Below are 27,094 nucleotides of genomic sequence, written 5' to 3'. Positions count from 1 at the left end.
CAGCCTGAGCAAGAGTGAGACCCCTGTCTCTACTAAAAATAGAAAAAAACTAGCTGGGCATTGTGGCAGGTACCTGTAGTCCCAGCTACTTGAGAGGCTGAGGCAAAAGGAATACTCAAGCCTAAGAGTTTGAGGTTGCTGTGAGCTATGATGATGCCACAGCACTCTACCCAGGATGACAGAGTGAGCCTGTGTTTTAAAAAGAAAAAAAAAGACAGTAACGGTGTTGGCGAGGATGTGAACTGGGCACCCTCATAGGTTGTTGATGGGAATATAAAATAGTACAATCACTCTGGAAAATGGTCTGGCAATTTCTTAAAAATTTAAACAGAAACTCACCGTACCACCACTCATAGTTACCTGCCCAAGGGAAGTGAGAATAATCTTCACATAAGGACTTTCACGTTAATGTACCTAACAATCTTATTCCTAAAAACCCCAAAGGGAAACCGACTTGAATGTCCTCTATTCACCTGGTGCAGGAATACAATGAAATATAATTTAGCAACAAAAGGAGTGAAACACTGATGCCTGCCACAGCACTGAACCTTGAAAGCATTCTGCGTGTAAAAAGACAGAGGCAGTAGCCTACATATTATAACGACTCCTTTTATATAAGATGTCCAGAAAAGGCAAATTTATAAAGATAGAAAACGGACCAGGGGTTGCCTTGGAGCTGGGGTGGTGGTGGGGATTTGACTACACACAGATTTCTGGGTGATAGAAGTGTTCTAAAACTAGATTGTGGTGCTCGCTTCGGCAGCACGTGTACTAAAATTGGAACGATACAGAGAAGATTAGCATGGGCCCTGCGCAAGGATGACGCGCAAATTCATGAAGCGTTCCACGTTTTTCTTGTGAAAAATAATAATAAAAAAAAGCAACTAGATTGTGGTGGAACAACTTTATAAAATTACTGAAAAAAAAATTGTACATTTACCAAAGATGAAGAGCTTGCTTTGAACGGCTTTCAGAATAATATTTTAAGAACAGGGAAATTTGAAATTTAATACTTCAAAATAACCGTACAACAGAACAATTTGTAAAGACTCTTGGCTTTCAAATTACAACCAGATTGGTTCTCACTATATCCTCACCCTGACTGTGCTTACGTCAAAGGACAAGTTAAAAATAGTCATATATTTGAAAGGCACAAAATGAAATGAAACTGAATTACTATTACATATCTTTAAACAAAAAGAATGAAGCAGCAGAAGAGGGTGGGCCTCCTGGTTGGTTTTTATGTTTATGTGCTGCTACCTAGTGGTCATTCATAAAACAGCAGAACTTGGGGGTTTTTGTTTTGTTTTTAATCTTGGATTTGTTGAGCTGGGTTTGTATACTACACCAAAGAGCTAAATGCTTATCACCATATAGGTTAGCTATCTGAATCCCTAAATAATTTATGCTTTGTGAAAATACTGCAGTGGGAAGAACTGGATTGACAGTCTGGAAAAATGGCTTCTAGTCCCAGATCTGCTGGTGTCATCTTTGTGAGTTTGAGCCAGCAAAAAATTAATCTATGGGCCTATCTATCTGGTTCCAAAGTTTTAGCAGTGGTTCTGTAAAGTAGTGATTGGAAGCACGGCCTTGGTGCAAGCCCCTGAACTCCTCTGATCTTTAGTATCCTAACCTTGAAAATAGAGATATGACAATCTTGCTGTTAGGGTAGTTGTGAACTAAATGGTGACCAGGCTCATAAACATACTTACCTCCGAGAAAGTTAGACTGCGAGAACTTTGACTCTCAGCAGCACTTCACGGGCAACAATCCTTTATCTGTCAGTCACAGTTAGATACTCCTCCCCCTTCCATCCCCAAGCAGCAAGCAAAAAACCCCAGAGGTTTAGAAAACTAAATGTGACTCTCAGAAATGATCAGCTGATTTGAAAAACACAGTTGAACAAATGAATTTTTAAAATAATGTATAAAGATGAAGGTAGCATGGCAGCTAGAATGTTTATAACTTGAAGCTTGGAATTGCTGATTATTTTTAAATGATGGGGTAGTGACAGCGCCAGCCCATCTCCTCATTAACAGTTCTTCCAGGTGTCTGACAGGTTTAATATACGCCAACCAGCACGATGCAGGCCAGAGAAAGTATAATTCTTTCATTTTCCCAGGAATTAAAGTGACTGCACCACCCTGGATTTTATTCTATAGGTAAGAGAACTAGTTTGCTTAAGGATCAACACCATCTGAAACTAAGGGGTTTTTACAACCACTTTACTTTTTCACCCATTAGGAATTTTTTAGGAGGTCCATATACCTAGATGATTAGTTTTAGTTATTACTTCCCATGCGAACCTTTTAATATTGCTTACACAGTTTTAAAAACACCTTTATTAGGGTATAATTTAGATGTCACAGAATTTACCTGTTTATACTAGTGTCACTTTTTAAAACCAATTCACCTATTAAAAATGTAAAGTCCTGGCTCGGCACCTGTGGCTCAAGTGGCTAAGGCACCAGCCACATACACCTAAGGTGGTGGGTTTGAATCCAGCCCGGACCCACCAAACAACAATGACGGCTGCAACCAAAAAATGGCTGGGCATTGTGGCGGGCGCCTGTGGTCCCTGCTACTTGGGAGGCTGGGGCAGGAGACTCACCTGAGCCCAGGAGTTGGAGGTTGCTGTGAGCTGTGATGCCACGGCACTCTACCCAGGGGGATAGCTTGAGGCTCTGTCTCCAAAAAAAAAAAAAAAGTAAAGTCCTGAGTCTGAGTAAATTTATACAATTGTGCAGTCATTATAATCTAATTTTAGAACAATTCCAACATATACTTTGCTTTTGACCAGCCCCATATGGAAATAATTTATTAGATCATTAGCCAGTGCATTTTAAAGGAACTAGATCTAAGACCTAGACTTGGCGTTCATTTTGAATAAATCAAGCTTTAAGAAAAAATAAATCCTCAACTTTACTCAAAATAGAAATCCATTGAACATGTTCTCCAACTTTCCGAAGGTCTGTAAGAATACAAACTTAAAATGTAAATATTAAAAATACACATACCACTAATGTATTTTGAAAAATTATGGCGTATAATTTATTGTACTTTTTGTCAGTAGGCATTAATTTAAAAAAATGTTTCTAGTTGCAACTATCTTTCACCCAATGTCAAACTTACTTTTTTCACTTTTATAAATATGTGAAAGTTGGATAAATCATCTAGGGATTAAACATTTTGATCTAGCATATCCCAAATTTATGGAAAAATATTTCTCCTTCTATGATTTGATTGTGCACACTTTTATGGGTTTGGCCTGAGATACTGGCTTTGAGACTAATAGAAGAAGAACTTTTTCCTTAAGGTGATATTTAAGAGATGCTGATTTTATCTTGTTTCAATATATTATTCAAAATAGAATTAATTATCATGCCCCTTTTCTTGCAAATCCAGTATTTGTGGTATACTTCTCTTAATGCACCTTCTATTAAACATGTACATAAAAACTTCTCAATTGCAAAAATTACAATTTGGAAATAATGAAAATATTTCTACCTGTTTATGCTAATTTTTTTGTTCCTATCTTATCTTTATCTAAGTTTCAGAAGGATAGTTATGTATAATCTAGTTTCACTTTGAAAATTCCACCTATATCTTTCTCTAGCCCTAGAAGTTCCTGCTAATTCTATCCATTTTGACATTTAAATACTGTTTTAAATTGCTATTTAAATATTCAATTTGTACTCGTTCATTCCTCTCCAAATATTAAGCTGCTTGTGTTTAGCATAGTTGTTTTAAACTTTATGTGTGTGAATAAATAAATTTTGTATTTCTCAAGCACCAGATCCACACAGGGCATGTAAAAAGCTATTTAATAAGTATTGTTTAATTAATAAATTATATCTCAGGTTTGTCTCCCCTTCTCTGGACCCCCATAACACATTTATCATATAGCCCGGATTTCCTAGACATTACAATTTTTCTGTTCTACTGTCCCCAAAAGAACAGTTGCAGGTGTCACACCATATGTCTGGGACATATGGTTCTCAATAGCTGTAATATGAAGCTATAAATCTGATATCTACTTCTTCCTTTTTGCTAATAGATTTGATTGCAATTTCAAATATAGTTCCGTTTCATTATTTAACTTACGTATTTTAAAATCCAGAAGCATATTAGTAGAAAAAATTTGGCAATATAACATACTATATGCAACATACATAAAGTAAAATTCGCCTTTACCCAAGGTAATCAACCCCCCACCCCCCCGCCCGTCACGCCCCCGCTCCATCCTGCTTTGTTCCGACTTTGCCACAAGTCAGGGCTTCCACACCGAGAGCCTAGAGAACCCCAGGGCACGACAGGAGGCAGCTGCGCGGCCAAATGGCACTGAGTGGCATGGAGACCCGCGCACCTGCTCGTAGATCGCCCACTCGCTAACTCTTTGACCTTGGGTGAGTGTCTCAGACTGCTGACTCCCAGAATCGTCCATAAAATGCTACCTTTCTCCCCAGGTTGTTGAGCAAGAAGAGACAGGTAATGGGTAAGCACTGGGCAAATTTTAAAGAGTCGTGGATCCCAGAGAAATCTTTCCGCATGCTCTGTTTTATAGCCTAGTCAATTCACCGCCGCTCCGGCACTGCAGATGCAGCTGCTCCGCCAGCAGTGGCGCCCGGGATCACAGGTGCTGCCAACTTCCAAGCTCTCAGCCGCTTGTAACTGGCGCTCCCTCTAGGGCTGCCTCTAGGTCTTAACTGCAGTTGCCCGGGTCACAGTCTCGCGCCTCCCTCTTCCAGGACCTGCGAATCGAAGCTTCCCTTTCTCCGGAAACCCGTCAACCTCTAAACCACCCTCCGCCCTCAGCCACATCCCAGGCGGCAAAAGCCGGGTTCTCCACGCCCACTCGCTTCATATTTGATTTCGGCGCGCGCCGAACCTGAGGGTGGCTGTGATTGGTTGGAGGTGAGCAAACTTCCTATATGATTGGCTTGTAATAGCTAAGGGAGGGTAATACAACAGGAGATGAATGATGATTGGTTCCTAAATAAAGGAGGCGGAGTAAAAGGCGGAAGCCGAAGTTGGGGGCGGGGAGAGAGGAGGAGGTACGTGATGGAAGTAGTTAGGTGCCCGGAGCACGGTAAGTGGCCAGGGTCTTAGGTTCCCCAAAGGCCTGTCTATCTAGTGAGGTGCAGTCGTTGACTTGCTTCTCTTCTTAGGGACTTTCTGCTTTCTGAAGACTGGCCTCCGCGATGGCCCGAATAAAGGAAAGAGCTTCTACGTGTGCCGGGCGGACACGTGCGGCTTCGTGCGGGCCACCGAGTAGGTCTCGAGCAGCCCACGCCGCGGGGACCAGGAGGAATGTTGGGGCTCTCCCTGGTCTGCATTGTCAGACGCTTTGAGCGATTGGTAATGTCAGGGCAGCGCGGCGAGTTAGGAAGGCGCTCCGCTGTTCTGGCTGTGCGACCCCGAGGCTGCTTACTGTCTCTCTCTGGGCCGCCGATTCCCCCACCTGTAAAATGGAGGATCCCGCTGCATCTGGATCCTTTTGGTGTTTTCCAACTCTGGGTTTATAGTCCCCTGCCAGGCTTTAGTCACTCCCTTTTCCTGCTGGAACAGAAATGAGGACACACGGACAGTATAAAATTATTTGGCTCGAGACACATTGTGTTAGCCTAAAAATATATATATATATATATATATATATTCTCTGCATTTAAGTGATGAGATAGATAATTCAGAGAAATATGTTACTTTAGGCATTACTGCTGAAAGGAACATTAGAGATCTGATTTAGAATTTTAAGTTGAGACCTAAAAATGTAAAGCATCTTTTCTAAAGTGAGGAAAGTTAATACTGTCTCATCAAGTGTTAATATTTTCACAACACCAGGTATCTACGTTTTTTATATGAATTTAAAATTATCATATCATTACACTTTTTTTTTCCTGCTCTGTTTGCTGAACTCGATAGCGAAGTTATTTCTCTCCATATCCTATGTAAAGTACACAATGGATATCAGTACTAGAAGAGTATCCTTGGAACATACATACTAACTTCTCATGTTTCCCTTCCATGACTGTTGGTATCTTTCTTTGCTTTGAAACTGAGCAAAAGCCCTTGTGTCCTTTTTCAGATTTAGAAAATAAATTTTGACAGAAATGTTGTCTTAGCCCTCTAAGTTTTTTTTCTTTGAAAGAGATTACTGGGATCCAGTTTAATTAAATACAAACCAATCCTGGTAAAGCAGTATGAAATGTTAAGATAGAAGATACCAATCGAAAATACTCAAGCTATCTAGTTCAGCAATATAGCATTATATCAGGGTTCACTGGTTCTGGTTTCTAAAGATACTGAGCCTCTGTGATTCCAGACCCAAGTCAACTGTTGTTGAGCTGCAGGCATATTTAGGTTTGCAGGAATTAAGCATAAATATTGAATAAGATTCTGGTTTACATTAAGAGAAACATGCTCTTATATAAGGTCCCGTTTATATAAACATATTGCTACACAAACTAGTCGAATACTTGAAGAGAATTATTTGACAAACTTGATTTATTTGGAATATGTTTGATAACCAGAATACAGGCCAAAATGGAGAGTACTTTAGAACTTCATTCAGACCTGTTTCCCTCAGTTGTTATATATTTAAGTTTTTTCATGATAACTTAGAGGAGGTGGTTGAAAACGTATGCCAAGCAAGAAGCACATTATTAGAATGTGTTGTTAAAAGTAGGCGTATGAATAACACTAAGTGATAACTAACAGGGTCTTAAAGGGAACGGGTGATGAAGAAATAGATGAAATTTATAGAGGTCCTCACAGCCAGCCTTGGATACTTCATTCATTTATAGGGGTATCACGGTGTATCACATCGCGCCGTGTAGTTTTAAACTTTTGAGTCATCAAGAAAACTATATTATCCCTTTTTATTTGAGGGAATAGGAGATGGTGAAACCTAAGGACTTTTCTGAAAGGAATTCACAAAGAACAATGTATAGCATTTACAAATCAAGTGGATGTCATACAGAGAGACTCTTGGTTTAAAACCCAGAGTTTTGACTGCATTTAGGATATTGACCTCTGTTCATTGTCTCTTAAAACAAAATTTTTTCCGTTTCGTTCTCTAGCACTCCGGTTTCTCATTGTTTATTGCATGAAGGCTGCGTGGTAGAGCTTCAGGGTTTGCTTCTGCCACAGGGCAAGAAAGAGCACAGGTAAGTGTCCGAAAGGGACACCTAAATATACTTGCTTTTTTTTTTTCCTCAAAGAGTTGCAACTGGATATGTGTTAGGATTGTTCTTTAAAAGTCATTATTAAAAAACAAAACAGTATTTCTCTGTGTATTGAGTATCTTCTGGGCTGTTGCTCCCTAACTGCTGAGCACCTAATTCATCAGAGATGCCTGACCTGTGGTTAATTTCTAGGTAAATAGCTCCACCATCAGCCCTCTCCAGCTCTCAAATAGCCAGTAACATCAGCCCAGCAGTAGTCACTAACTTGTCAACTTTCTAATTCTGGTCCTAGAACAAGGTAATGCGTAAAAATGTCTAACATATGTTTAGTACTCAATAAATGATAGTTTCCCCTCCTTTACGTGGGGATTTGGGAAGGGCAGAGAAGTCTGTTTAGATGGGTATTTAGTCTGTATTTGCCATGGGTATTGCAAGATAAGTGGGGATTCACTCATGTTAGCAAGGGGTCATATTTAATGGGTTAATATATTAGACGTGAAGTAATGCGGTATTTTCATGTATTACAAGTATTTGGTTTGCTGACAGCTTAGCATATTGTTTAAGTGGGGATTTCAGGAGAAAAGGCTGCCCAGGAAGGTAGGAGCCAGGATGTGATGGTCCCTGAATGGTATTCTGTGCACTTCAGAATTATACTATATTCTAGATCCTCCCTCCAACCATCCCCCCCCAATAAAGACAGTGGAGTGTCACTTTCACGGTTCTTACCTAGCAAGTTCAACCAGATGGATTTTGAGAAATGTATACACCTGCCTATATAAGCAAAATCCAAGGCAAAATATTATTCCAGTGAGAGCCTGGGTGATATTTTGAATTACTCTTCTAGTTAATTCTGCCCCTCTCATCCCTAACCCCCCTATCAGCAATCACCATTTTGATTCTTACCACTTTAGATTATGTTTTGCTTGTTTTTGAACTTCATATAACTGAAATCATACTGTATATGGATTCTTTTATGTCTTATTTCTTTTACTTAATAGTGCCTATGAAATTTTTCTATATCCTATGTATCAGTAGTTCATCCTTTTCATTGCTGAGTTAAATTCCATTTGTAAATATACCACTGTTTTATGTGTTCATTTGCTATGAGAAAATTTTGAAGTCTTTGTTTAAATCTTTTGCCCATTTTTTAATTTTTATTAATTTATTTATGTATGTGTGTATGTATTTGTTTTTTGAGATGGAGTCTTACTTTCTTGCCTCTGGTAGAGTGTCATAGTTCAGATCAGTCTCAAACTCTTGGGTTCAAGTGATCCTCTTGCCTTAGCCTCCCAAGTAGCTAAGACGACAGGCACCCACCACGACACCTGGCTAATTATCTTTTTTTTTTTTTTTTTTAGAGACAAGGTCTGGGTCTTGCTCAGGCTGGTTTCGAACTTGTGAGCTCAAGGGATCCACCTGCCTCAGCCTCCCAGAGTGCTGGGATTACAGGCATAAGCCACTGTGCCCATTTTTTTTAATTAAAATTTTTATCAAGTAATTTTAGATTCATAGGCAGTTGTAAAAAATAATACAGAGAGATCCCCTATAGACCTAACCCATTTTCCCCAATGGTCACATTTGCAAAACTTTTTTTTTTTTTTTAGAGACAGAGTCTTACTTTGATGCCCTCAGTCGAGTGCTGTGGCATTACAGCTCACAGCAACCTCCAGCTCTTGGGCTTAGGCAATTCTCTTGCCTCAGCTTCCCGAGTAAGTGGGACTACAGGTGCCTGCCACAAGGCCTGGCTGTTTTTTTTTTTGTTGTTGCAGTTTGGCTGGGGTTGGCTTCGAACCCACCACCCTTGGTATATGGGGCCAGCGCCCTACTCACTGAGCCATAGGCGCCGCCCTGCAAAACTTAGTATAATATCACAAACAGGATGTTGATATTGGTACAATCCACTGATTTTATTGGTAAGGAAAATTTTATTTCTACTAATGTATGTGTGTATGATTTAGTTCTATGCAGTTTTATCTACATGTGGACTTATGTGTCTGCTACTCCAGTTCAGATACTGAATAATTCCATCATCACAGGGATGGAACTTCTGTTGCTTCTTATAACTATACCCACTTTCCTCCCCATCCATCCTCCTCACCCCTGACAACCATGAATCTGGTCTTTATTTCTAAAATGTTGTCAATTCAAAATTATTACATAAATAGGATTTTTGCTTTTTTAAAAATTTTTGTTTGTCTTTTTATTATTGAGTTGGAAGAGTTCTTTGTATATTGTCTATACAAGTTCTTTGGCAGATATTTGTCTTGTGACTAGAGTAGAACCTCTGTAAGTTGACCACGCATGGGACTGTAACACACTGGTCAACATAAGGAACTCGGCTTGCTGTACTGATGAAAGTCAGGTCAGCTTAAGGAGCTACCGTGTTCCCCCAAAAATAAGACACTGTCTTATATTTATTTTTTCTCTTATTTCTGAAAATAAGACACACTAGGGCTTATTTTCAGGGGATGTCTTATTTTTATTAAGTATAATACAACAATCTACATTTATTCAAATACAGTTAAGTCATTCTTCTAGAACCTGACAGGGGGAGCCGACCTTGGTGGGGCTGGCGCCAGTGATGTGTGAACTCCTTTCCCCTTGCCGTTTGCACGTGTGCAATAGGATGCCTGCCACTGTGGTTACCACACGCACACCTGTGCAACTGTGAATGGCTTGGAGAAAGGAGCTGTGGCAGATAAAAGGTATTCCAGTCTTCCTTACTGCTCAGCGCCAAAATGCAGGGCGTGGCTACGCAGTGTATCTGCACTAGGTCTTATTATCAGGGTAGGGCTTATATTTAACAAATGCATAGAAATCCTGCTAGGGCTTATTTTGGGGGTAGGTCTTATTTTCTGGGAAAAACAGTAGTTAACTGTGGAGGTTCTACTGTATTTTATTCTAGTCTGTGGTTTTCATGTTATTAACAGTTTTTTGAAAAGCAGAAGTTTTTAATTTTTATGAAGTCCAGTTTATTATTTTCTCATAGTTTGTCCTTTTTGTCTTCTCTGCAGTAAAGCTTTGCCTACCCCAAGATTGCAAATGTCTCCAAAGTGTCTTCTACAATCCTTACAGCTGTTTTGTTTTTTAAAAAAATAACTTTTTAATTTAAATCTGTGATTCAAATTAATTTTGAATGTTGTGTGAGGTAGAATAGAGGTTCTTTTTTTTTTTTGTATATTAACCAATTGTTGTAGCACTGTGTTTTGCGATTTTCCTTTCTCTACTGAAATGCTTGGCATCTTTGTAAAAAAAGATCAATGGCTCCCATATTATGGGTCTATTTCTGGGCTTGCCAATCTGTTCCATTGATCCATTTCTCTATCCTTAAGTAATTAATGAAATAAAATAGTATGAGCCTTCCAACTTCATTCCTTTTCATGATTGTGTTGGCTGCTCTAGGATCATTGTGTTTTCATGTAAGATAGAGAATCAGCTTTTCTGATTTCCACAGAAAACCTCATTGATACTCTATTGCGCCTAGAGGATGGAGAGAACATGCATCTGCAAAACTTAGTATAGTATCACAAACAGGATGCATCTGGAGAGAGCCATCATTAGCACTGAGTCTTCTGGGCTCAGTGTCTCATGCCTGCAATCCCTGTACTTCGGAGGCTGAGATGGGAGAGGATTGCTTGAGCCCAGGAGTTGGAGGCTGCAGCAAACTATGCTTATATATCACTGCACTCTAGCCTGGGCAAGAGATGGGACCCTGTCTCTTAAAAAAAAAAATTAAATAAAAGAAAGAATAGAAAAAGAAAAATACTGTTTTCCAATCCATGAACATGGTTTTTTTCATTTATGACTTTAAAAATGTCTCAGCATTGTTTAATATTTTTTATCATAGAGTTCCAATGCACCTTTCGTTACGTTTATTCCTCACTGTTTATGTTTTTTGGTGATGTAATAAATGGAATTTTAAATTTCATCTTTGATTGCTTTCTGCTGGTGCAGTGGGGCTGCTAAGCCTTTATTGTGTAAAGTGGTTATATCCTCCTGATACGTAAAACCATTTACATACTACTGGGGACCCACATACTATTGGGGACCCTCGACCACACAGAAGAAACACTATTGTAGGTGGTAGGAAGTTACTGAAGGATTTTTGATCCAATTTCCATTAAAAGAAGACATATGGAGGACAGATGGAAAGTAAAGATAGTAGAAGCGAAAGGACCACAGAAATAACAGCTGCTGTTGGACGCCTGCTGCATGGCACGCTCATTACCTCGTTTCTTCATGTAATCTGTTGTGATAGGTTTTCATATTCCTGCTTTTCATACATATGAGGAAACTACCTTTGAGAGAGGTTGGAAAAGGAATCTGAAGCCTCAAGGTTATAAAGGAGCATTGCTGGGATTTGATCCTTGGTTCCAGCTGCTTCCAGGCACACCTGCTTTCTCTTCCATGAAAGATGATGGATTGAATTGAGGTTGGGCAGTGGAGTTGGGCACAGCTAGAGTAGAGCAAACTTGCTAAAAGAGAGTTGATAAGCTGCGTTTCTTCCTCGGCTTTCTCATCTGGAGTAGCGATCGTAGTGGCCCCCACTTCCCTGGTTGGAGGGTTCAGAGAGATAATGCGTGTGGGGCACTTAGTCTAGTGCTGACACACTGCTCAGCAGGGGAGTGGGGGCTGAGTGGGGGTTTCTGGGGATGTGTTTACATAAGGAAAAACTATGTGAGAAGAGGACTGGATGGAAGGCTCACACGCACGGCTCTGATCAACCTCTGATCAACTCTGATCAGCGGCTCTGATCAGTCCTGTCTGCTGTAGATGTGAAACCAGCTAGAAAGTGAGTGCAGCTCTGAGCAAGGGTCTGGCTGAAGACGGAACTCTGAGAACTTGTCATTAACATTCTTTATACGAGGTAGATGAAACTGAGAAGTGACCATTACTTTAAAATAGAAAAATAAGTATACTAAATGTATTTCTTTTAGCCAAAATCTAGAACACTGTTTTATTTTTGTTTTTGAGCCAGGGTCTGGCTCTGTCACCAAAACTGGAGTATAGTGGCATCATTATAGCTCCCAGTAATTTCAAACTCCTGGGCTTAAGTGATCCTCTTTCTAAGTAGCTGGGACTACAGATGCCCAAATCATGCCCGGCTAATTTTTGTGTTTTTTGGAAAGACGGGGTCTTGCTCTTGCTCAGTCTGGTCTCGAACTCCTGGCATTAAGCAGTCCACCTGCCTCAGCCTTCCGGAGTGCTAGGATTGAGCCACTGTGCTTGACTTACTAGAGCTTTAGAAAGGTTGTTTTAGGACAAATAAAGCACGGTTCTCTCAACACACACAAAAAATGAAAACAGCAACAAGAAAACAGGTATCCTATTAGGTGGTACAGGCTGGTAATTTAAACAAAAATAGGTAAGCCAGTGTGTGGGGATAACTTTCTCAGCAGACAGTAAGGGCATTTAGCTGAAGCCCACGTACTCTGGAGAATGAGTTCAGGGAGTGCAGGCTTTCCTTTCCTCAAAGCTGGTTTTCTTTTCAGGAACTTAAGTACTTTACATCCTATAATTAGTACTTTTATGTTCGGCTTCCCATAGCTAGGAGATGGGTGCAGCAGAGTAGTGGAAGAGAGTTATGAACTCAGCTAAGATTTTTCACACCTTGCTGTGTTGCTGCACTTGTGTGCAGTTCTCCAGTTTAAACACCAGGTGGCATAACTCACCAGCATATGACTGGCCTTGAGCCGTGGCTCTATGTAGGGGCAGTAAAGAAAACAGATGGCCTTAACCGGAAAACGTCTTTCTCACCTTTTTTTTTTTTTTTCATGATAGGGACCCACTTCCCACTCTGTTTGGAAGTGCTCTAACCTTTCTCTTTGTTCTTCCTGAATAAAATCTCTTTGTTACCATCACCACCCCCAAAAAACACTGGGAAGAAATCTTGCCTTGACATAGATGATGTCGCACACATCATGTATTACCAGTTATAAAATGTTGACCCTTGCCGTCAAGCTCCTGAGTTCATGCTCTCCCTTCTCTCTTTGCCAGAGCTTTTATTTTTGAGGATATGGGGTCAAATTAAATAGAAATATTCCTTTGCCTAAACTGGATGTAACATATTTTCATTATTTTGTGGTGGGATGTGAAATTTTATTTTTTATAACAAATAAATCTTCACCATTCAGAAGATTGTGGTATTTTCATCATGCTCTTTTTACCATATGAAAATTTAAAACTTATGTAGATAAAATTACGAAATTTTTTATCTCTCAGCTTTAGGATTCACTTCTATACTTCAGGATTTCAAAAATATTCATCTTTTGTGTTTTCTTAGAACATTTATTTATTTTTTATATGTTTTCCTCCATCTTGAATTCTAGTGTAAAATAATGAAGTAGAAATCCAGCTTTCTGTTTTTCCGTTGGTGGAGCTTATAAAAACGTGACCTCATATTCCCCCAAGGCCCTGTGCCAAAATTGGCTTCAAGTTAGACTTACTAAGATGGAGCAGGAGTCCCACCTGTGTGGAAAGTGCTACATTAATGTGTTCAGAGACCAAATGGTTCTGTGACTTCGAGACCCACCGTGAGAGATTAAGAAAGTTACTAAGAAAATAAAGGAGTTGAGGCTTGAACTTGGTCTTTTTTTGTTTGTTTGTTTGTTTGTTTTTGAGACAGAATCTCACTTTGTCACCCTGGGTAGAGTGCCGTAACGTCACAGCATCCTCAAACTCTTGGGCTCAAGCGATCCTCTTGCTTCAGCCTCTGAAGTAACTGGGACTACAGGCACCTGCCTTAACACCCAGCTATTTTTAGAGATGGGGTCTTGCACTTGTTCATGCTGGTCTCAAACTCATGAGCTCAGGCAGTCTACCCTCCTCAGCCTCCCCGAGTGCTAGGATTACAGCACGAGCCACCTCGCCTAGCCTTGAACTTTAAAATATTGATGGAGGAAGATACAAGGAAGTGTTCAGGCAGAGCGTAAGCAGAAGTGTAGTTGTAGGCAAAGCAGGTGGTTGGCAAGAGTAAGCTCCCGGTTCCGTATCGAGTATGTCCTTGATGTGTATCAGACTTTGTTCTGATTGTTTTATCTTTACACATGGTAAGATATTTAATCTTCATAATGACCATATGAGATATGTATTATTTTACCATCTTACAGAAAAGGAAACTGCCACTGGAGAGCAGTCAAGTTAGGTGTCCAGTGTTTCACAACTGTTAATTCTGTGGAGGAGCTGGGATTCGAACCAAGGGCAGATAGTTTTCAGTGCTGTTCAACCTGCTGCCTGAGGGCATGCTGATTTTGTGAGGACTTTTTTTGCTTATCCATGGTGTCGGATACCATGAAAAGTATGCAGGGACCTTCTTGCTAATCAGTGTTTGTGTAATGTGTGTCCCGAGACAACTCTTCTTCCATTGTGTGACAGAGAAATAAAAAGTCGGACAGCCCTGTTGGGGCCTGAGAGGATCTCAGTCTGCCAAAGTCCTTGTGCTTGGCAGTGTGATGCTGGCTTGGACAGAGGATTTGTCTTCTGGGGAAGAAGATACGATTGAAGAGGTCTGGCTTCCTCTGGCTAGTTTCTTCATTGCTGTTGTTTTTAACCTCTGTCACGAAAAAGAATTAGTCAAGGGATTACAGAAATTATGCTCTTCTTTGCAGTGGAATTAATAGTTGCTTTCTCAGGGAAAATGTATTTTCACTGCTTTCTTTGTTGATTTACAATGTGATAAAGATAACAAACAGTGACTTTTCATCCTAAAAACAGAGGACCCAGAATGGAAAACAAAATACCCAATGTAATCAACAATCAATACTAACATGAAACCAGTATATAAACAAGCACATGTCCCCAGGAAAGAAAAAACACAAATATAGTCTAGCAAGGGGGAGAGGAGAGAGGAGGGAGAGACATACCTTCTAGGCAAGGGCTTAACTACAACTTGAACTTTACCTTAGGATTGAAAACAATGTAACCTAAACATCTGTACCCTGATATTAGTTTGTAATAAAAAAAAATTTTTTTTAATTAAAAAAAATTCTATACCAAACTAAAAAAACACACAGTAGAGGAACCTGTCCAGATTGGTTTTAATTAAACATGTACGTGAAAGCATTCTTAGCATGTGCCTTCCACCCAGCTGGTGCTGACCGGGTTTCCTTCCATCTTTCTCTCGGTCGTGCCCTTCTTCCAAAAGTCTACATGAGTTGGCCTTTGAAATAGACGCTCCCGTCATGAGTTACTTAATGACAGGGACAGCGATTTCGTCCTTGTGGGAACGGCTCAGAGTGAACTGACATCAGCCTGTCCGCTGTAGCCTCGGACACGCCCCGGCTACAAACCATGCAGTGTGTTACTGTGTGGAATTCTGCAGGCAGTTAACACACGGTGTGAAGTATTTGTGTATCTAAACAAAGAGTGCAGTAAAGATGCGGTGTTATAATCTTAGGGGACGGTGGTCGCATGCAGTCTGTTGTTGATGGAAGTGTCACGTAGCACACAACTGCACTTAGGAAATAGTCTCTCCCTAAAGACTTCAAGTATTTGAAACACTGTCAACAGTGTAATGTTAAGTTGTTCTTAATTTATTTCTATAAGTTGTAGCAGTATCCCCTAGTAGTAGCTGGTACTTTCAATTTTATGCATTCAAACCATTTCAGAAATTGTATTGCACATATTCAATATAATATCCCACTGCATTGAGAAAAATTAAAGAGACCAGTAATTTTGAAAATCATGAGCTCGGATGGGAAAACTGCGAGTTTGTATGGGGGGGGCTGGACCTATTTTCTTTTTAGGTTAACTTCTATGGAATATGTGCTCGTCTGTGGCTTGTTCATCTTTACTTCCATATCCAGGTGAAGTCTTGGTATTGAGAGGGTGGGACCTGCTCGGGCTTCTCAGAATCAGGATTCACCCTCTCCGGAGGCACACCGCATATCACGTGACTGAGAAGCTGGCAAAAGGGCCGGGTGTGGTGGCTCACAGCTGTAATCCTACCACCTGGGAGGCCGAGGGGAGTGGAGCGCCTGAGCTCAGGAGTTCAAGAGCAGCCTGAGCAAAAGTGAGACCTTGTCTACTTAAAGTAGAAAAACTAGCTGAGCATTGTGGCAGGTGCCTGTAATCTGAGCTACTCGGGAAGCTGATGCAAGAGGATCACTTGAGCCCAAGTGTTTGAAGTTGCTGTGAGCTGTGACGCTAGGGCACTCTACCCAGGGTGACAAGAGTGAGACTCTGCTCCCCCTCTGAAAAAAAAAGTTAGCAAAAGAACAAGAAATTAAACTGAAGGAAAGCAGCAGGAAGGAATGGAGAACTAATAAATAAAAATCTAGGAATTAACCTGATGAAGAAGCATAGAGAAGGCACAAACACACAAGGTGAACAACAGAGTCACACGCAGACCATTGAGATGTGTGTCAAATGGCCCATGTACTAGGCTGTTTCCTTCACCTTGCCGCTGCTCGCTGCTGTGAGCAGGAAAGGGCTGGGAACAGCCGACCTGTCTAACAAGAGAGTCTGGTTAAAGATAATACGACATGCATATATAGTGGAGAACCCTGCAACTGCAGTGAAATAAAAGAACACAAGAAACTCTTCATGTGTATGCTCTTACAGAAAAACCTTTACGGCATTTGCTAAGTAAAAAAAGAGAAGGAAAGTATTTAGTAGTGTGTGCGTTTTGCAACCCATTTGTGTAGAAGAGGAAAAAAATAAAGACTATGTTTATATTGACTTGTATATGCATTTTAAAATCTCTAGAAAGGTAAACAAAACCCTAATAAGTACGGTCACCTACGTGTTTGGAGGGAGTTAAGCTGGGCGGATAGAAATGGGGGCGGTTTTCACCGTCTTTTTTTGTCTGCTGGTTGAGTACATTACCTGTTTCAACAAATAAGATGCATTTTGTAAAAGTTCTTTAACAGATTAAAAGTTTTGAGATGTCATCTTAGGCAATAGAAAGATCAATCCGTTCCATCTCAGGTAGCAGGACTTCTACACAGGGAGGTGCGGTTGGGAAGACAGAGGTCATGTGTGGCTACCATCCAGCCGTCTGTTGGACAACATGGCACAGCTGATCCTGTAGTTAAACTTCCACGGCACAGTTAAATTATGTTGATTCCCCCGCCCCCCAAGAAAGTAAAAAAGAATGTGCTTTGAAGGTCTTTCAAAAATAATTTGATTAGTAAAAATTTTCCAGGGACATGGTTGAAAATCACTGTTCTACTCGGCAAAAATAGCGTCAGGTAGACAGGCAGGTGCACGCGTGGTGCTGCTGCGCGCACAGCAGAAGGACAGGCAAGCAAGGGTGATCTTAAACGTCAGAATTAGGTTTCTTTGGATTTTTTGTTTCTTTGTTTAAATCAGGATCTAAATAAGATCCACAAATTGGAATTGACTAATGTGTCTTTTAAGTTTCTTAAGTTTGCCCTCTCTCTTTTTTCCTCCCTCGTAACTTACGTGTTGAAGGATTCAGGGTCTTTGTCTATGGCACTTCCCAGCCAACACTTTACAGATCACACTCCCATGGGCTACTTCTGTGTGTTCCTCTGTTGTTTCTATTTCCTATAAATTGGTAATTGGATATAGAGGTTTGACCAGATTCAGGTTAGATTTTTGTTTGTTCTGTCTTGGCTTGGTTACTTTACAGGTGTGATTGTGGCCCCCATTAAGGACATGTGCAGTCTGGTTATCTCGGTGTTTCTGGTTTAGTACCTACTGCTGAGCGTGTTTCCACTTCATTCGTGCTTTACGGGTAAAAGGAATAAACTTGCCTGCACCCTTTTGTCCTCATCTAGTCCTTATTTGAGTTCCCAGCCTTTATAGGCATCCTGTACAGTGAAGAATTTTTTAATGCACACGTAAATGGTTTCACGCAGCCTTGCAAAGCCAGTACCAAATAGTTGCGTAATGTGTTTCAGATTAAAAATAAACTTAATCTGTTGTCTTAATGGATTTTCACAGCCTTGATTATTTGTGTTTATACTTCGCTAGATTGTTCTTCCGATGCATCAGAAGTAAGGCAGAAGGGAAACACTGGTGTGGAAGCGTTCCCTGGCAGGTAGGAATTATTCACCTGTTTTCAAATCTGCTATGTTAAGACTGTTTAATATGCAGCATCGCCTGAAGAGACCTTGACGCCCACATGAATTTGTTGGTCTTTATCAAATTATCTCTGAAAGGTAAGGTTTCCTGAAGCGTGCCAGACTCTGTTGAAATTTTTAATTTAAAGGACCATTTGGTTATGTTCAATATTTAATTACTGGCTTCTTATTTTACTTAAATATTTTACATAGTCTTAAGTGCAATCAGTATTCTCCCGTTAGGAAGAAATTAGATTGCTTTGACTAATTTCAGTATCTTTTTATAGACCAGTATCTGCTGACATTAGTAGACGATAAGTATAATTCCTAAGCTCCTAGAATGTTAGCATTAGGAGAAACCCCTCAGATATTTACTAGGTGAGAACTAGACCTAGGCATGGATGAGACTTGTTTTGGCAGAGATGTGACCTGACTTAAGATTCTAGATTCCCGCAGTGAGATCTTCCTAACACCAAAATCAAAGCCAGCATAGTGGGGCAGCAACATTTAGGTTTGGAGAAAACTCCATTTTGAGAGAATAGTTTTTCCTGAAAAGTATACATCATGGCTGTTATGATTGTAAAAGCACTTTGTTCTGGTCACTACTTTTCCCTGAGGCCTGGATAAGCATGAACTTGGGAAAAGAAAGAACCAAGTATTAAAAGTACTATTAAACAGCCAGTTGTGGTGACTCAGGCCTGTAATCCCAGCATTCTGGGAGGCCAAGGAGGGGGGATCTTCTGAGCTTAGGAGTTCAAGACCAGCCTGAGCAAGACTTGAGACCCCGTCTCTAAAACTAGCCAGGCATTGTGGCCCATGCCTATAGTCGCAGCTACTTGGGAGGCTGAGGCAAGAGGATCACTGGAGCTATGACACCATGGCACTCTGCCAGGGGTGGCAAAGTAAAATTCTGTCTCAAGAACAAAAAAAGTACTATTAAAATGCAAATACTTTGTGAGTTTGGCAGATGGTCTTTTCTAGATATGGAATTGATAACGGGTATGTTCAGAAATATTGGGCTTCTTTCATTGTGTTTCCACCCCCCCCCCCAAAAAAAGGCATTCCAGATGGGAATTTTTCTTTGCATTGTATTTTATATTAAGATTAATGATTTCCATCATCTTTAGGATCCTGATTCCAGAGAACATTCTGTGACCAGTAAGCCTCAGCATGCATCAGAGCCCTTTCCTCACCCTTCCAGCCAGCTGAGAAACCCATTCAAGGTACTGGACAAGAACCAAGAACCAGCTTTCTGGAAACAGCTCACCAGAGGAGAAGGTGAGGGACGGATGGCTGACAAGAAGCAAAGGGAAAGTGGCGATCAGCTCTTTAGCCAAAAGAAGGAACAGAATCCGGGATCTAACTCCCGGCTAGGGAAAGAGCTCTCTTCCGGCCTGGCGATCAAGAAAAAACAATCTGTAGTGGCAGAGAAGAAGCAAGAGGAGAGAGCCGAGTTTCAGCGTGAAGGCAGGGAGGCTGACAACACACACAAAGGGAACTTCCCTGACGTGAAGTCCCGACACTGCCACGGCAGTCAGCTGAAGTCGTCTGCCTCTGCGCGGGAGAAATCAAATGGGAAGAGTCAAGATGCCCTCAGACAGCCGGAGCCTCTGGGAGGAAAGAAAACCCAGCTTTTGCCTCAAAGTGTTCATAGTCAGGACCCAGTAGGCAAGCCCCAGAAGGGGGGGCACCTCAGCAAGGAGCAGCTCAAGAACAGGGAGGCTAAAGGCACGAAGGTGGGGACTGACACTGGCTCGCAGACCATCCCGCCACAGGGCCATCCTGGGACACAGCCGGAGCCTCGGGGTGTCCCTGCCTGCGAAGCAGCAGCGGCAGAGGCTGCACCAGCAGCTCCAGAGCTCTACCTGGGTGAGAGGCGGGACGCTGCCACCAGCAGTAGTGACAGTGAGGACGATGATGTTGTTCTTGTTTCCTCCACGCCGGGGAGCCCCCTACTCTTTGACTCCCCTGTGGACTCACAGAAGAAGAAGAAGAACCTTCCCCTCCCTGAGCAGAGTGTGCAGAAAAAAATACCTCCTGTCTCGGGTGTTTCCAGGAAGGCCGAGCCCTCAGACCCAGCAGCCCAGCGTGCATACCTCACCACACAGCTGAAACAGAAGAAGGTAACTGTAGGCCTGTGTTTTGTTCTTAGGGTCGGAGCATTGCTTGTGTGGGCAGTTAGGAGACCCCAGGAGAGAGGTCAACGTGCTCCTGTGGAGATTTTTGTGGGTGGGCGTTTTCTGCTTTTCCTTTGCTTACATTTTTAGGATTGGTAAGCCAACTGGGTTGGGAAAAAGTGCCAGTTAAAGATTCTAATTTCCAGGCCTACTATGATGACTCACACCTGTAATCCTAGCATTCTGGGAGGCAAGGCAGATGGATTGCTTGAACTCAGAAGTTCAAGACCAGCCTGAGCAAGCTTGAAACCCCTTCTCTACTAAAAATAGAAAAACTAGCTGGGCTTGTGAAGGGCCCCTGTAGCTGTAGTCCCAGCTGCTCAGGAGGCTGAGGCAGGAGGATCACTTGAGCCCAAAAGTTTGAGGTTGCTATGAGCTAGGCTGAGGCCATGGCACACTAGCCTAGGCAACAAAGCAAGACTCTGTCCTCTCCTCATGCTCCCTCCACCCCCCAAAAGGACCATAATTTCAGAGTTTTGTCTTTATAGATTAGTTTAACTGGAAACTACCCTTTTAACAACTTGACAGGAGAGATCCATGTAGGCTCTGTTTTTCAGAGCACACTGGCATCGGTGAACATCCAGGCTCTTCCAGACAAGGGCCAGAAGCTTCTGGAGCAGATCCAGGGGTTGGAGGAAGCACTGAGCGCTCTCGCCCTCTCCCCGGAGCCAGGTGAAGTAGGCTGTGCCTTGGAACTCAGGGCCCATGAACTTCACAGGGACAGCTGGGGGGCCGTTGGATGAGGAAGGTGTTGATTGATTCACCTTTCCATTTTATACATGTATTATTTGTTTCTGTGCTTCTTTTAAATTAAACCCATGCTTTTAAAAAACTTGCCCTTATTTCCCATGGACTAAGCTCTCTTTCCCATTGTCTAAGTTGTTAAAATGCCAGGTTCTCTAGGAAGCCTTCAGCTGCTGGAATGGTGATAATCACAGTCTCTGTAGCCCTCCCCTCCACACAAATGGTCCTTTCATTTACTTTGCTGAACTTGAATCTATTCTTCCCTTGTTTTTTGAGCAGAAATTGATCAGAAGAGTAACAGTGAAGCACCACAACGGAGTAGCTTCACCAAAACTGCCACTGAGCCTCCCCACCTGGTGCCTGCTCAACCCCTTCTGGGTCATGGGGCCCCACCTGCAGGTTCTCTGGGACTGATGGCCGCCTGCCAGGTGACTGCCAGAGGATCCGGTCACTGCCGTGGAGGTGAGATCCAGGGCCCTGGCCCAGTTTTCATTTGTCTAGAAGCTTCTTACTGGGGATGCTCCATCTCTAAAATTCCAGACCGCTGAGGTGCCTGTGGTCCTTAACTTGGGTGGTGCTGTCTGAGGACAGAGCGGGAAATGCCGAGAATTTCCCAGTGCAGGGTGTGGTCAGCTCACGGCTGCAGTAACAGCGTCCTGTCTCCCCGTCTACCTAAACTTCACCAGATGGCCTCCAGCTGGGTCTTTCTCTCTCTCTTTTCTTCTTCGCATCCACCACCAGGATCTTTTCGTCCTAAAATCCTGGGCAATGTTGCCTTTTTCTTGGCCACCTCTTCAAAGCTAAAAATAAAAAAGAAACCCTACCAAAAATATTATGAATTCCCTGTTTCATTATACTTTCTATTATTTTGTCCTATAATAATTGTTTGTGCCATTTAAAAAAAAAACCAACAACTGAGAATGGGGAGAGAGGAGCCTGTGAGACTGGGTGAATCCAGAAATAAGAATTTTTAGTTCATTCAGATCCATCCTCTGACTAACAATTGCCCTTTTGCAGCTCTAGCCAGGACATAATACTTGTGACATCTTTTAAGTAACATTTATTTGTACGCAGATTATACAAGCCAAGATCGCCTTCATGCAGTGTGGAAAGTCACAGTTAAAGCCATCGATGAGCTGCACCGGTCACTTGAGTCCTGTCCTGCTGAGACAGCTGTGGCAGAAGACCCGGCTGGGTTGAAGGTGAGCAGGGAAGGTGAGCGGGGCGCAGTCTCCCACAGCAGTGCCCCCGCGGCCCTAAAGGGAGCCAACCACCATCAACGTGTCCCACAGACTCCCAATCTTATACATCTTTTCTACAGATAGGTGCTTGCCGTGTTTTCTCCTTTTGTATTTAGCATTGCAGACAACAACAACAAAAAAACAACACTTTGTAAAAAATCATAAAGTTACAGGTTCCAAAAGAATTGCTGCTTTAAAGAACTATTTGGGGCTGGATGCGGTGGCTCATCACTGTAATCGTAGCACTCTGGGAGTCTGAGGCAGGTGGATTGCTTGAGCTCATGAGTTTGAGACCAATCTGAGCAAAAAAATGAGACCCTGTTTCTACTAAAAATAGAAAAAACTGAGGCAAGAGGATTGCTTGAGCCCAAGAGTTATAGGTTGCTATGAGCTATGATGATGTCATGGCATTCTACCCAGGGCGACAGCTTGAGACTCTGTCTAAAAAAAAAAAAAAAAGAACTAATTGGAGTTTAAGTGCTTATACAACATATATAAAACTATTAGAAAGTGACTTCAAGATGGACGTAAATGTGCCTTGTAATGTACTCCAGTCTGTATACAAAGTACCAAAGGGATTCAAAGTAAAGGAGGCATCAGTCTAGGTCAGGACTTAGACACTGCCTCCCTATGTATCTGAGGGAAACTGCGAGCCTTGAGGGCACAGAGGATAGAGACCAAACACTGCAGTTAGAGGCAGTGGTGATCAGAGAGAAGATACAGAGCCTGGTGTGGACGTGATGATCGGGTGTCATCTGTCCCTGAGCAGAGTGGCCGGTGATGTTGTGGAGTAGGAGGGCTCTCTGTGAGCCTGGCATTGGTGAAGAATTAGGACGGAATATCCAGGAGATAATGTGGAATCACGGTAGCATTTGAGCAGGGATGGCTAATGAAAATTAGTTTTTTTTCATAGACTCTTGGATAAACTAGAATATAAAAGGACCAGAAGGGGTTCTCCAGTTAGAGAGTTATTGAAATTTATGACTAGCAATGAGGATGGATGTTGGCTGCAGAGAAGAGAGGGATGAGGAAAAGCCACCAGAGCGGCTCGCACCTGTAATCCTAGCACTTAGGTGAAGGAAGGGTGACCAGTGAGAGGTCTTGGTTGCGAGCAGACAGACTGGGACTCCAACTTAGGATCCGGTCACTGATCCGGGGGAGGAGAGGTTCTTAATAGAAATGCTGAACATTAGACATAAACTCAGGTAGATCAGGACACAATATGGCTTAGGTGAGAGGATGCAATTAGAATTTCAAGGTGAAATGGGCAGTTGATGTGAGGACACCTAGAGCACTGAGATCACTTGGTAAAGGAGCAGCGTGCAGAGCCGCGTGGCCTCTCATCAGGCGTTTACCCTTCACCTTTGGTTCTCGCCGTTGCCAGGTCCCCTTGCTGCTGCACCAGAAGCAGGCATTAGCGTGGTTACTGTGGCGGGAGAGTCAGAAGCCACGAGGAGGAATTCTGGGTAAGTCTGGTGTCACGCTAAGAGCCAACGGCTGTTGAATGCTTGGGCGCTTTCCTAAAAGTGTCGTAGGTTCATTCAGTCCTCTCAACAGCTCTGAGGCAGGCATAGAATGTATTTCCCCATTTTACAGGGAAAGAAACTGAGACAAATGTTAAGCAACTTGCCCCACGGTGCACAGCTGTGGGCTCAGAGGTGTTGGTTGCAGACAGTAGAAGGTGTCTCTGGTGATTAAGCAGAGGAGGAGTTTATTCTTTGGTGGCCAGAATCTCTGAAAGATGTGGAGTGCCAGGCTGGAGGCCAAATTTCTAGGACAACGGCCACAGCTAAGTCACAAACTGAGTGTTCCATGAAAAGCATCATAGCTTTGTTATGCCACCAAGCACCAGAGGTACTGGTGCCCCATCCCAAAGTCAGCTGCCTCTGTCTCCACCCTTCCTGCAGGAAGGATTGCACAGGGAATCTCTTTCCTAATGGTGCTTACATTTGAGAGAAAGTCTTCGGTGAGCACATCGGATGTCTAGAGCCTGGTCGTGTTGCCAGTGCCTACGCTATGCAGAAGGTGGGAAGCAGATTTTCTTCTCAGCGCTGGAGACTTGCCAGGCAACTCAGAATAAGTGACTACATCATCAAGGGTCACCATGACCACCTCTAGGTTCAATGATTTGCTGGTAGGACTCAAAGCGTGTCATCAGACTCACAGCTGTAATAGAGTGAAAGGTTAGAGATCAAAATCAACAAAGGAAAAGACTCATGGGACAAAATCCAGAGGAAACCAGGATCAAGCTTCCAGAGTCCTCTCCCAGTAGAGCCACATGGGACATTCTTAATTCTCCCAGCAGTGAGTTGTCACAACAGTTACACAATGTTTCCAACCAAGGAAGCTCTCTAGAGGTTCACTGCCCAAGGTTTTTACTTGGGCGGCTTACATAGGCAGCTTTAGCTTGGGCGGTGCCGGATCTCCACTCACAAAGGGAATTAGGTGTACGAAATAGGAGCCATGTCGTTTGTACAAGTAGTTTAGCCAGAGTGCACCACCCTTACCGGTTCCGAAACGATGAGAACCCCTGCTAAATCTGAATTCCCAGATGCTAGCCAAGGGTCCTGTCGGCAGGCCTTTCAGAGGACAGCAGACAGACCCACGGGCTTGATTTGTGAGCTCTGCACAGTGGCAGAGCCAGAGTTTGAACCAGATCCCATTTCAGTTTTGCTATGTCAGAATGATTGCTTTGAATGAGTGTAGTAGCCTACTGACTGATTCTCAGTGTCGTAATCTGTTAAAGTGAGGATAATAGAGCTCTATGGGTATGAGTAATAAATCAGATAAACTCAGTGACTGATGCTGGGACAGTGCCGGAGAGATGTTGATTTATATCCTTCTTTGATGAATAAGTTAAGAGAATGGAGGACTGTTCTGAGTTAACTCCTTTAACTCTAGAAATGTGATAGCACCAGTAAAGTAAATAGTATTACTGGGCTTTTCTTTTTTTTGCTTTTGTAGGTAACAGATAAAAAGAATAGGTAGCACCATCAAACTGGAATACATACCAGTCAGCACACTGCACAGGTAACAGTGGAGCACAGACACTAGAATAAGGTCCAAATTGCAAGTTTAAATTTTACAAGAATTGCAGCAAGTGTCTTTGACTTAGGTCTCAAAATAAATAGCAAGAGCCTAGGGTTCATTTTAGTCAAGAAGATGAAGAAATCATCGAGGTAGGTGCAGAATAGTGAGTGGGGCTGGGCACAGTAGCTTGCACCTATGATCCAAGCACTTGGGGAGGCCAAGGCAAGAAGGTTGCTTGAGGCCAGAAGTTCAAGAGCAGCTTGAGCAATGTAGTGAGGCCCTATAAAAAAGAGGAAAATTAGTTGGGTTTGATGGTAGGTGCCTATAGTTCTAGCTACTTGGAAGACTGAGGCAGGGGGATCATTTGAGCTATGGTGGCATCAGTGCACTCTGGCCCAGACAGCAAGTAAGACTCTGGCTCAAAAAAAAAAAAAGAAATAGTGACTGGAAGAGCAGTGACAGTGGAAAATGAGAACAAGAGGTGAATGTCTGCAGTGATTCTTCTCTTGAAGCTGGGTTGATTCTTTGCCCTCACTAATCAGCTCTCTTCATTTTGCTTTTATTTTCCCAGCGGATGATATGGGCTTAGGAAAAACCCTGACAATGATCGCACTCATCCTGACCCAGAAGAGTCAAGAGCAAGACCAAAAAAAGGATGCAAACACGGCTTTGACATGGCTTTCCAAGGATGGTAGACCAGTGTTCTTCAATCTTTTTTATCTCATAGCACACTTGAACCTACAGTTAAACTTCCATGGCCCACTTAAATTATGTTGATTAAAAAAAAAAAAGTAAAAAAAGAAAGAATATATTTACTGCACTTTGAATGTATTTTAAAAACAGTTGAATGAATGAATGATCACTTTTTTTTTTTTTTTTTGGTTGGGGCTGGGTTTGAACCTGCCACCTTCAGTATGTGGGGCTGGCTACTCCTTTGAGCCATGGGCGCCTCCCTGAATGAATGACCATTAAAAATGTCTGTGGCACACCTAAGATCCTCTCAAAGCACCCTGGCTGATAATCACTGTGGTAGCAGAAGTGTTTCATGGCCTGCCGTTTGCTGCATCATTTGAGCCATTTGAGAGGAGAAAGTTTGAAGCTACAAAAGGATGTCTTTGTTCACATTTAATTGATCTCCTGGGAAACCACTATTAGATAGATTACTTGCTTGTCTTATCCTTCGTGATGCTGAATTTTATGATTATATGTGATCATTTTTTCTCTTTTTTTTATAAAGTTAGCTTGATCTGTGATTAGGAAAAATTGTATGGAGAAAGCTAAGACACTAGAAGACCTAGGTTAAGCATTATAGTTATTTTTGTTAATGTTGAGACCATAAACACAGATTAGATCCAAATTAATTATAATTTATGTATTTTAAGGAAAATATGTCAGAAATGCATATTTTAGCCACCATAAGTGAAAACTGTTTTTAATGTTTCTGAAATTCCAGAAATTTCCAAACCATAGACCATTTCTGTCTTATGTGTAGATAACACTGCATGTAAGTTGCCATGTGCTCAAGTACAGCCCTCAGCTGGTTGGATAAATCAAAAACCTGTGGCTGTCTATATTCACGCCTTCTACTGAGCACTGCTATAGCTAGATCCCGCCTCCCATGTGGAGTAGTGCAGTGTGGAGTAGGAGCTTTGTGGAGTAGCGCAGTGTGGAGTAGGGGCTGTGTGGAGTAG

General features: G+C 42.1%; 1 protein-coding gene and 1 non-coding gene across 2 annotated transcripts in view; both read left to right on the top strand.

Annotated features, from left to right (window-relative positions):
- The first annotated feature begins 747 nt into the window (after positions 1-747).
- On the top strand, positions 748-854 carry LOC111726621. The gene has a single exon (XR_002774359.1). It is a non-coding gene; the product is annotated as a U6 spliceosomal RNA (small nuclear RNA).
- A 4,162-nt stretch (positions 855-5,016) lies between these two features.
- Positions 5,017-27,094, top strand: part of TTF2 (transcription termination factor 2) — a 42,058-nt gene continuing 19,980 nt past the window's right edge. Inside the window, exons 1-10 of the mRNA XM_003793822.3 lie at positions 5,017-5,089; positions 5,169-5,271; positions 7,080-7,166; positions 18,123-18,189; positions 19,339-20,334; positions 20,946-21,060; positions 21,412-21,594; positions 22,207-22,334; positions 23,758-23,839; positions 25,975-26,094. Of these exons, the coding sequence (XP_003793870.1) occupies positions 5,062-5,089; positions 5,169-5,271; positions 7,080-7,166; positions 18,123-18,189; positions 19,339-20,334; positions 20,946-21,060; positions 21,412-21,594; positions 22,207-22,334; positions 23,758-23,839; positions 25,975-26,094 (1,909 nt within the window). The 5' untranslated portion in view covers positions 5,017-5,061. The remainder of the gene's footprint in view (positions 5,090-5,168; positions 5,272-7,079; positions 7,167-18,122; positions 18,190-19,338; positions 20,335-20,945; positions 21,061-21,411; positions 21,595-22,206; positions 22,335-23,757; positions 23,840-25,974; positions 26,095-27,094) is intronic.

This window comes from Otolemur garnettii, unplaced genomic scaffold (genome assembly GCF_000181295.1).
Source record: "Otolemur garnettii isolate 467f Iridium unplaced genomic scaffold, OtoGar3 scaffold00073, whole genome shotgun sequence".
NCBI classification, from domain to species: domain Eukaryota; kingdom Metazoa; phylum Chordata; class Mammalia; order Primates; family Galagidae; genus Otolemur; species Otolemur garnettii.
This window is presented reverse-complemented; position numbering and strand designations above follow the sequence as displayed.